The 12,245-nt window shown below is 33.3% G+C and overlaps 1 protein-coding gene across 2 annotated transcripts in view; it reads right to left on the minus strand.

The window, feature by feature from the left end:
• Positions 1–6,015: 6,015 nt before the first annotated feature.
• mtmr4 (myotubularin related protein 4) overlaps positions 6,016–12,245 on the minus strand; it is a 53,132-nt gene continuing 46,902 nt past the window's right edge. For both annotated transcript variants that reach the window (XM_048186805.1, XM_048186804.1), the window contains 3 exons: positions 10,455–10,565; positions 10,288–10,376; positions 6,016–7,929 (listed from right to left, as the gene is read on the minus strand). In XM_048186805.1, the coding sequence (XP_048042762.1) occupies positions 7,752–7,929; positions 10,288–10,376; positions 10,455–10,565 (378 nt within the window). In that variant the 3' untranslated portion in view covers positions 6,016–7,751. The remainder of the gene's footprint in view (positions 7,930–10,287; positions 10,377–10,454; positions 10,566–12,245) is intronic.

Below are 12,245 nucleotides of genomic sequence, written 5' to 3' on the forward strand. Positions count from 1 at the left end.
ATAATATTAGAGAGAAAATTATAACCATGCAACTGTCTTCTCAGGAAGAATTCTCTGAACTTGTTAAATCATCAAAATCATGTATGTTAGACCCTATACCGACTAAGCTATTGAAAGAGATGCTTCCAGAGGTCATAGATCCTCTTCTTAATATTGTTAATTCATCTTTATCAATAGGGTACATACCGAAAACTTTATTATCAAACCTCTTATTAAAAACCACAACTTGATCCTTGAGAATTAGTCTATTACAGGCCGATCTCGAATCTACCTTTTCTGTCAAAAATACTAGATAAGGCAGTATCATCGCAACTATGTTCCTTTTTTAGAAAGAAATAGTATCTGTGAGGATTTCCAGTCAGGATTTAGACCGTACCATAGTACTGAGACTGCTCTCATTAGAGTTACTAATGATTTGCTCTTATCATCAGATTGTGGTTGTATCTCTCTATTAGTGTTACTGGATCTTAGTGCTGCATTTGACACTATCGATCACAATATTCTTTTGAATAGACTTGAAAATTATGTTGGCATTAGTGGAATTGCATTGGCATAGTTCAAATCTTACTTATCTGACCGTTATCATTTTGTAGTAAACAAAGAGATGTCATATCAGTCACAAGTTCAGTGTGGAGCACCACAAGGCTCAGTATGCTTCTTTTTGTTCTGTACATGCTACCCCTTGGAAATATCATTAGGAAATAGAAATGGGTAGAGGTGTTCTTTGCAGACTCGCAATTGAAAGTCGAATTCACAATAGGAAGTAAAATGGACGGGACTCATTAAACAAACTTCATGTTCTAAAAAAGATTAAAATCTGAAGAAAGTAATAATGCCAACTCCCATGCAGCCGCTGGAACTCAATGGTACTCTTGTGGAATTACAATTTAATCAGAAGATATAATTATGACTAATAGTATTGTAAAGTTCTATCATGGCATTGTTAAAGAAAGCCCAACTTTTTTTTTTTCTTAAGGACATTAAGGAAAGCTTGTTTGCCTCAACAGATGCTGATTACTTTTTATCTGTGTAACAGAGAGCATTCTAACATTTCTGTATGGTTTTCTAGCTGTACAGTTAATGATAAGAAAGCACTCCAGAGGGTTGTCTTGTGAGCACAGAGGATAATCGGTGTTGAACTACCAGCACTAGAAGATATCTATAGATCACGTAAAGTCTATCAGCATCTCTAAGGATTTTACATGTTTGAACTACTACCGTCTGGAAGACATTTTATGCCCGTACTTCACGTTTGAGGAGCCATTAATGCTCTGAATCAAGCTAATAAACTTTTTTAGAGTTGGGACATTGATTATTGTGTTGTTTATTAAGTATGTATATATTAGATTGTTACTTTTATTTATTTTTTATTAGCTGCATTTAGTTTTGAGGTTGCATGTGAAATTTGTTGGTGGGTACAATGAAAGTTGCATGCATACAATAACAATAAAGAAATTCAATTCAGTGATGTTTACTAGTCATTCTTTCTATCAGACAGATGTGAAACCAGAGATGATCTTATTATTAGTGAAACTAAACTTCGCTTGTACAGTCACTGTTTCTTAAGGGGCCAGTGTCTAATACAGCAAATTCACCTGCTGACAATGGTGAATCACTGAAACAAACAATGGCATAAATGAACGTAAACAATAAATAAAAAATATAGGTGTCTTATTTTTTTATTCATATAATATATCATTTGAATTAAAGAAATTAATGAATTCATAGTTCAATCTCATTTTCGTTTCCTGTCTAATCTCTCATATATTGTTGGTTCATTAGTTTTTCTCAATCACTTTGGCACATTTCTCGAAACAGTCTTAACATTCTCTCAACTATAAGTTCAATGGTCACAACTGTTCGCTGAAACATCACAACTCTATCACATGTCTGCAAAATGTAGTTACTCACCCAAAACATTTAATTCATGCTTCAAACCCTAGTTTTTGTGCACATAAATTGGCCAACGCCGCCAAAATAAAGTCTTTTGTCACTGTGTGAGCCATACTGGTCAAAATGTTTTTTTATCATGGAAATATTTATAACCTGTTAGCCAGCACCCCCGCTACTGAAAAAATCCTAGGAAATGACATACCCAAACTAAAACAGATACAGTTCATGAACCCTTTGCACTAAAAGCATAAGTATAGTCTCATTCGAAAGCAGACAGTATTTTGTAGTCATAATTAATTATTGTCATAATGAAAAAAATAGTTATAAATGGCTTCAAAGTTTTGTAAGGTTATTAGAAATTTATTTTTATGAAATATCTTTATGAAACTAAAATTGAAGTTGGCATTGTTGCAATCTAGAAATGCACTGCAGCTAAAGCCACATCTGACCATGTTATAGTTTAAATAAGTCTGAAGATAAGTCTAAAACTGAGTTTTATTAAATGTTTTTCAAGATCATGTCATGTGATGTTATTTTGAGAAAACTCTAAAACGCTAACTGATGTTTATTGTCATCTTCTAAGCATCCATTCAGTGTATTGTCTCTATTGTTGTGGTGCAATTCAGTTTTAGTCTCCTCTGCTGCACACATTCACACCTCTCCAGCCTGCTTATGGCTCTAATTATTCTTTTCTTTTGTCTCTATTATAATTACTAACACAGATGTAATCCCTAATTTCTTTCATCAAACTTCTCACTTCATCTTCTTTGAAACTGTATCAAATGCCCTTCATGAAAAAAAAAAAAAAAAAAAAAAAAAAAAATCAGTGAGCTTTACAATTCAAAATGATTTATTTATACAAACCCGATTCCAAAAAAGTTGGGACACTGTACAAATTGTGAATAAAAAAGGAATGCAATAATTTACAAATCTCATAAACTTATATTTTATTCACAATAGAATATAGATAACATATCAAATGTTGAAAGTGAGACATTTTGAAATGTCATGCCAAATATTGTCTCATTTTGGATTTCATGAGAGCTACACATTCCAAAAAAGTTGGGACAGGTAGCAATAAGAGGCCGGAAAAGTTAAATGTACATATAAGGAACAGCTGGAGGACCAATTTGCAACTTATTAGGTCAATTGGCAACATGATTGGGTATAAAAAGAGCCTCTCAGAGTGGCAGTGTCTCTCAGAAGTCAAGATGGGCAGAGGATCACCAATTCCCCCAATGCTGCGGCGAAAAATAGTGGAGCAATATCAGAAAGGAGTTTCTCAGAGAAAATTGCAAAGAGTTTGAAGTTATCATCATCATCAGTGCATAATATCATCCAAAGACTCAATGCCGGAAAACCATACTGGATGCCCGTGATCTTCGGGCCCTTAGACGGCACTGCATCACATACAGGAACGCTACTGTAATGGAAATCACAACATGGGCTCAGGAATACTTCCAGAAAACATTGTCGGTGAACACAATCCACCGTGCCATTCGCCGTTGCCGGCTAAAACTCTATAGGTCAAAAAAGAAGCCATATCTAAACATGATCCAGAAGCGCAGCCGTTTTCTCTGGGCCAAGGCTCATTTAAAATGGACTGTGGCAAAGTGGAAAACTGTTCTGTGGTCAGACGAATCAAAATTTGAAGTTCTTTTTGGAAAACTGGGACGCCATGTCATCCGGACTAAAGAGGACAAGGACAACCCAAGTTGTTATCAGCGCTCAGTTCAGAAGCCTGCATCTCTGATGGTATGGGGTTGCATGAGTGCGTGTGGCATGGGCAGCTTACACATCTGGAAAGGCACCATCAATGCTGAAAGGTATATCCAAGTTCTAGAACAACATATGCTCCCATCCAGGCGTCGTCTCTTTCAGGGAAGACCTTGCATTTTCCAACATGACAATGCCAGACCACATACTGCATCAATTACAACATCATGGCTGCGTAGAAGGAGCATCCGGGTACTGAAATGGCCAGCCTGCAGTCCAGATCTTTCACCCAAAGAAAACATTTGGCGCATCATAAAGAGGAAGATGCGACAAAGAAGACCTAAGACAGTTGAGCAACTAGAAGCCTGTATTAGACAAGAATGGGACAACATTCCTATTCCTAAACTTGAGCAACTTGTCTCCTCAGTCCCCAGACGTTTGCAGACTGTTATAAAAAGAAGAGGGGATGCCACACAGTGGTAAACATGGCCTTGTCCCAACTTTTTTGAGATGTGTTGCTGCCATGAAATTTAAAATCAACTTATTTTTCCCTTAAAATGATACATTTTCTCAGTTTAAACATTTGATATGTCATCTATGTTGTATTCTAAATAAAATATTGAAATTTGAAACTTCCACATCATTGCATTCTGTTTTTATTCACAATTTGTACAGTGTCCCAACTTTTTTGGAATCGGGTTTGTATTACATTTACTCATAACAGGTGCATCTCTATGGGCACACCAACAAAACATGACAATTTATGAGATTAAAACCATGTTTTTGCTCCAAACTTAAAAGTCGAGTGTTTTAAATAACCTTCTGTGATGTGATTGTTGAAAAAACAGCATATGCTGCACTGTAAACCCGAATAAGTTGGGCTAACTCAAAAAAATGTGAGGTAATCAGTTACATACATTTTTTTTAATTTATGATGTTCCCAATTTTAAGTAAGCAGAACTATCAAGTTTTGATTTTGTAGTACTCATGCATGATAATTGCTCCTAACTTTAAGCACTGAGTTAGCTAACTCATACACTTTGATAGCAATTAACAAAACATTTAGTTAACTTTTTTTTTTATTTTGAGGTTTACCAAATCAAATGAGTTATTTACTTCAATGTAAACCATAATAAGAAAATTCAGAAAATGCCAACTCATTTAATTTGCTAACAAGTTAATAGTAGCATGGTATAACACTTACTGAATGAGTACAGCAACTTAAAACATGTAATTTACCTGCTCTCAAACCAAGTCACATGTGCCACTTGTCACCATGATGGTAACTCTCCAAAAACCCACATTAACTCTTCTAAATTAACAAAACATTAATCACTACTACATCTACCTTATCCATTCATTTTGCACAAAAAAACATTATATAACACTTAATTTTAGCATTTATTCTCCCTTTCGAGTGCCATGGGCAAAGCATGCTGGCAAATAGAAATCCCAGCCCAGCTTCAGTTAAACTTAAGTTAGTCTAAATTAAAAGAAATGAGTTCATACAACTCAAAACGATAAGACAGTTCAGTTTACTTAAAATATATCAGTTCTGTAAACTCAAAAGAAAAAGAAAGTTCTAAATACTCCTAACAGTTAGTTTAACTGAACTAATTTGTTAAATTTAAGTTTGTCCTATTCAAAACAATTAAGTATTTTGAGAATTAGGATTTACAGTGTGGTTAAGGTAAGTTTTGAAGCTGGTTTGAGCTGGTTTATGCTGGTCCAGGACGTGCACAATCATGTATTTATTATCTTCAAAAGTGTCTATCTGCATGTTATAGTGATTTGTGGAAGCCTCGATTAGTTCCTGGAATGTCACATGGTATGCCTGTTCTTCACTTGTGCTATTTGTGGACAAAATAAGTACTTACTTAATAAGTACAGTGTACTTGTGTTCATATTGTATTGCAAAACACTTTTGCTGCTATTAAAGTGGGATATGGATATGGTTAGGGACAGGTTTGGTGGTATAGGTAGGTTTAAACCCTTACTAACCAAACCTGTCACTAACCTTAAGTTAAGGGGTAACAGAATAGTCAACAGTGTAATTCTAGATTTAATTAGCTGTAATTACATGCATTTTTATTTTTAAAATATAAGTGCAATGTAAAAACATTTTTATTTATAGAGCACATATTTGTAGAAATGTGTTACATGCAAACTGAAAATTCACAGTTGCTTGTTTATTTTTACATATTCCCGTAACACCACACATTCTTACACATCTTGTAAACCTACCTTAACAATAACTCTTCTGTTAATAACCCTCTGATGATCCGACTATCCGGCGGGGACACAAAAATGCGAAAGTATAATCTGTAGTTTTCACAAAAGCCTCAAAAGACAAATAAACGTGAATCTCTCGGCCCACTGAAGTCTTGGAGAACTCGGACACAGATGGCTGATAAAGACATCTTTTTATTTAACCCATGGGATTGAACTTGTACAATGCATATCTTTACAACAATTATTCACTAAGTGACAAATTTTTAGCCACTATTACAGACCAAATAACTATACATCACATTTCTGGGTTCCTTTTTAATGTTTTAACTCAAAATGTGTCCTTCATTAACACAATGAAAAAAGAAAAATTAAACCATCAGACAAAACCAAAACCTGTTCTCAGTGTTTATCCTGTTTTTAACCCAACAGATCGTTTTCTCATTGTTAAGCATCTAGCTATTGTACCATTGAACATGTTAAAGTTACAAATAGTGAATCCATAAGAAAAAACGAAACAAAAACACATGGCACTGTTGAGAGGTTCACCATTATTAACAATACACAAGGGAACCAGGCCTGAAGACGCAGACGACATGAAAGAAAGGGGAGAAAAAAATAAAATAAATCATAGCACTTATTTTGAATATGTATTTCTATTGTGTGATGTTCACAAGACACATTTCTGAGAACAGGAGCGAAAAAAGACGCAACCGCGAAACCACTGAATAGAAAAGTCATTTAAATCGCCACCAGTTTCCAATGATCCACGTGTGTGAGATTGAATTTAAATATTGTAAAATTACTGTCATTGGTTTATTCAGATGAAGTTGTAGAAAAGAAACTAGTACACTAGTATTCTGGCTAAAGTTTCTGAAATAGAGCAGTGCAACATGGCTATAGTTTTACCGTAACGTACAACAACAACATACACATTAACGGTGCATAAATGTTCAGCTTGTTCTTTTTTTTTTTTTCTTTCTTTCTTTCTGCTACAAGACGCTCAACCAGCCAGATGAACATGGAAGTCTATATATTATTGACATGTTGGAATTTGAGTTCGATTTTGGCATTTAAAAGTGGTGCATTTCACATAAAACCAGAGTGAAAGGAACATTTCACAGTTCAGCTGAAGCGCCATTTTGAAGGGAGTGGCTGAAAATCAAAAAAGGACAACAAAAAACCCATCAGTTCTGTGCACTGCCCCATTAAACAACACAAAACTGCAATCAAATCAATGCAAACTGGCAGCTTGTTCAGTAACCGCAGCCCAGAAATCTCTCCAGTTTCAAAAAAAATACAAATTAAACAAAACAAGTGTACATTCAAGCTTCATACAGCCGCGTATCAGCAGACAACAGCAAGTAAACAACTGCAGATTTCTCCATTTTGGTCTCAAATCCCCTCCATAGTGCACAAAATAATAAGGATACAAAAGTAGAATTATTTCATTTTTAAATACTGTAGCAGCTTGTTTCATTTTAAATAGTGAGCCTCTCGATGGACACGTATGGGGCTGTGAGGGAAGGAGGTGATTGTCCTACGTGTGTGTGTGTGTGTGTTTCATTGGTGATGCATAGGGGGCCGTGTGTGTGTGTGTGATGATTTTTGAGATGAAGAAACGCCTCTCTGGACATCTGAACCCGGCTGGCTTCAGTTTATGTCCACAACCAGAGATGCTTTCAATCAAACGCCCCTCCATCACAAACCGCGCTCATTTTTTTGGACTTCATCCATCGTCTTCCTCATGTCGATCAGTCTCAGAGCTGATCTGGACTCAAAATCGCCCTCCTCTTGCGTTTGGGGGGGGGGAAGGAGGCAGAGAGCAGCTCTTCCTCTAAATGACGGGCATCTGTTTGGACACCCACGTGTGGGGCCTTAGCGGCCCGCTGGGCGAGCTGTGATTGGCCGTCTCAGCTGGACGCGGTGGCGATGGGTTTCTTGAGCTGCTGTGAGCGCAGCTCTCGCGTGCGGGACTCCAGCAGCAGGTCGTAGCACGTGTTGCACACCAGCACCGGGTCGTACAGCTGCTGGTCTGGGATGGGCAGCTTCAGGTGGCAGCAGTCTTTACAAAACACGTTACCACAGTTCCTGCCAGAACATCACATACTCAGTCAGTCACATGTTCTATCCAACAGCTGAGCAATTCAACTATTCACATGCAATAAACCAACCTATCAATCAATCACATGTGCTATAACTGAAACGATTAAAAAATGCTTTCAGGAATTGAGATGAAATATAAATATTAGATGAAAAACTTTGCCAAGGCAATATTTCTCATTTTTACTCTTTTTTTTTTTTTTTTTTTTTTTAAGTTTAAGTACTAAATGACTAAAACTGAAACAAAAATAAATTAAGGCTAAATAGAAATATTTAACAAAAATCTAAAATAAAAAAAATGACAAAAGCAAGTAATTTTTTTTTTTTTTAAACAAAACCTTATCTAAAGTTAAAATGAAAACTAAAAATATGAAAATAAAAGCTAATAATAATAATAATAATAAGTAATAATAATACTATAACAATAAAAATAACACTGGCTAATCAATTTACTAATCAATAAACTATTCAATTACATGCACTTTAAATATTGTTCAAAAATTTAAATAAAGCTAAAATAAAATACAAATATTACATGATAAACTTGAACTTAAAATGAAAATTAGAAATGCTGCCTTGGCAACTAACTAAAATGAGTTGGAGTTGAAGTACTAACATGACAAATAGAAACTGAAATTAAAATAAAGCTACTAATAAAAATGGCAAATGCAAAAAAATTACTAAAACTATTAAAAATGTTTTCGGTAATTGAGATAAAATATAAATATTAAATGAAAAACAGGCAACATTTCTAATTTTTTACTTTTAATTTGAAGTACTAAAATGATTAAAACTGAAAATAAATGAAGGCTAAATAGAAATATTTAACAAAAAACTAAAATAAAAAAATGACAAAAGTATTTTTTTTTTTTTTTTTTTTTTTTTTTACAAAACCTGAACTAAAGTTAAAATGAAAACTAAAAATATGAAAATAAAAGCTAATAATAATAAATAATAATACTATAACAATAAAAATAACACTGGCTAATCAATTTACTAATCAATAAACTATTCAATTACATGCACTTTAAATATTGTTAAAAAATTTAAATAAAGCTAAAATAAAATATAAATATTACATGATAAACTTGAACAAACTTAAAATGAAAATTAGAAATGCTGCCTTGGCAACTAACTAAAATGAGTTGGAGTTGAAGTACTAACATGACAAATAGAAACTGAAATTAAAATAAAGCTAAACATTAAAAAAAAAAAAACAAAAAAAAAAATGACAAAAGCAAAGAAATTACTAAAACTATTAAAAAAAATTTTGGTAATTGAGATAAAATATAAATATTAGACAAAAAAAACAGGCAACATTTCTAATTTTTTACTTTTAATTTGAAGTACTAAAATGATTAAAACTGAAAATAAATGAAGGCTAAATAGAAACATTTAACAAAAAACTAATAAAAATGACAAAAGCTTGTTACAGATATGTGATGTACATTGTAGTGTAAGTGTTCAAGAAAATGCAATAAAAATAGTATTAAAAAAAATAAAATAAAAATGACATAAGCAAGTAACAATATTGCACAACCTAAACTAAAGTTGAAAATATAAAAATAAAAGCTAGTTCAAAATATGAATAAGAAAATAATAGTATATAAAACTAAAATTAACACTGGCTATAACTTAACCAACCAATTACGTATAAACCTATAAATACAATATTCAAATACAATAAACCAACAAACTAATCAATTACATGCACTATAAATATAAACTGTTAAAATGAAATATAAATATTACATGATAAACTTGAACTTAAAACACTTAAAGTGAAAATTAGAAATGCTGCCTTGGCAAATAACTAAAATGAATTGAAGTTGAAGTACTAAAATGACAAATAGAAACTGAAATTAAAATGCTAAATATTAAAAATAATAATAATAATAATAATAAAAATGACAAAAATCAAGAAAATTACTAAATACCTAAACACATTCCAATTAACACTGAAAATATAAAAATAAAAGCTAATAATTCAAAATATTAATATTTTAACAGTATTATATAAATAATACTAAAAGTAAAATTAACCAATAATCTCTAAACAACGTACAAGCATCAAAAACAGGACGCTTTGATCTTATGTGCACTGATTAAATGAGCTATTTTAATTATTTGTGATTGTAGTGAAATTCAGTACATTTACTAAATATTTAACATTACCTAAAAGGGTGCTTAAAGTAAATAAATTTAGGTCAAGCTGACAAAAAGAAGCTCAACAATCAAGAGTCTCTTATTCATCTGATCCCTCCATTCCTACACTCTACACTGCTGACATGAGGCACAGGACGTCCCAGCAGTCCAGCGGCTGACGGATCTGCAGACGCGACCCACCTGCAGTGATGGCGACGCTTGGCAATCCAGAACTCAGAGTCGCAGTTGAAACAGTGAGAAGCCATGTGATCCGGGACCCATCTGGTGACCTGTGAAACAAGACGTTAGACTCTCTGATTGCTATTAGTTGAACCGAGCATTAGCAGGAAAGAGTGCGGATCGCTCACCTCTGTGTCCTTCCTCTCCACGCGGTCCCAGCTGCCCTCACTGAAGCGATCCTCGCTGTGATTGGACAGAGAGTCTTCCTCGTCACTGCCGTCAGACTCCCGCAGGCACGTCTGGAGGGACAACAGACAAAAGATACTCTGGGATTACGATGAATGTGAGCACATCGCATCAGAACGCATCCTAACGCAGAAATCAACCACTGCACTGAAACAAGGCTTTTAAACTCTTTGTTTTAAACTTCAAAACGTAATATGCTCACATAAACAATGAAACACATCCATTTATTTTATTAAATCCTAACCTTCTGAGGATTTGCAAATTTAAAATAATCAAGATATACAGATAAAGATATATAAAATACATACAGTACAGTTCAAAATTTTGGAACCACTAAGATTTTTAATGTTTTTAAAAGAAGTTTCGTCTGCTCACCAAGGCTACATTTATTTAATTAAAAATACAGTAAAAACAGTAATATTGTGAAATATTATTACAATTTAAAATAACTGTTTTCTATTTGAATATATTTGACAAAGTAATTTATTCCTGTGATGCAAAGCTGAATTTTCAGCATCATTACTCCAGTCTTCAGTGTCACATGATCCTTCAGAAATCATTCTAATATGCTGATCTGCTGCTCAAGAAACATTTAATGTGTACAATTGTACAAAATATTTGTGTACAATATTTTTTTTCAGGATTATTTGATGAATAGAAAGTTCAAAAGAACAGTGTTTATCTGAAATCTAATCTTTTGTAACATTATAAATGTCTTTACTGCCACTTTTGATTGATTTAATGCATCCTTGCTGAATAAAAGTATTCATTTCTTTTCAAAAAAATAAAAATAAAAATTCTTACTGACCCCAAACTTTTGAACGGTAGTGTATAATGCTACAGAAGCTTTGTATTTCAGATAAATGCTGTTCTTTTGAACTTTCTATTCATCAAGGAATCCTGAAAAAAAAAGGTACACAACTGTTTTCAACATTGAAAATAATAACAAATATTTCTTGAGGAACTAATCATCATATTAGAATGATTTCTGAAGGATCATGTGACACTGAAGACTGGAGTAACGATGCTGAAAATTCAGCTTTGCATCACAGGAATAAATTACTTTGTCAAATATATTTAAATAGTACACAGTTATTTTAAATTGTAATAATATTTCACAATATTACTGTTTTTTACTGTATTTTATCCTTGGTGAGCAGACGAAACTTCTTTTAAAAACATTAAAAATCTTAGTGGTTCCAAACTTTTGGACTGTACTGTATATGTTTTCCATTTCAATATATCACACAATTCAACATTTTCTCACAACTATAAATCTCAAAACTTGCACAAACCTCAAACTTCCACGTCAAAATCTAATATTTTAGTTTTCTCTCTTGTCAGAGTCAAACTTTAGCCTCAGATGACACACAAAACCTAACAAATACACAATATTTTCCTGCCCAGTGAACACTAGTGAGATCAATTCATAACACTAACAAAAAACTCTCATTGGGATTCAGGAATAATTTTGCAGCTCAATGTCTATTACAGCATACAACATAAATAGAGGGGTGCAGATACAGTAAAATACAACGAGCTTAAAGAAAAGTTTACATTACTCTACTGTAATGTGATGATATAAAGTATTGTTACTGTACTGTAGATGATACTTCAGCTCTCTCTCCAGTGTTAGGATGTATTTTCTAAAGCATAATCACTTGTGCTTGTATTTCAATAAATAAATATACAATGGCGCCCTCTGCAGGAATGTGTTATAATATGTAATGTAC

Source organism: Megalobrama amblycephala, linkage group LG4 (genome assembly GCF_018812025.1).
Source record: "Megalobrama amblycephala isolate DHTTF-2021 linkage group LG4, ASM1881202v1, whole genome shotgun sequence".
In the NCBI taxonomy this organism is placed as follows: domain Eukaryota; kingdom Metazoa; phylum Chordata; class Actinopteri; order Cypriniformes; family Xenocyprididae; genus Megalobrama; species Megalobrama amblycephala.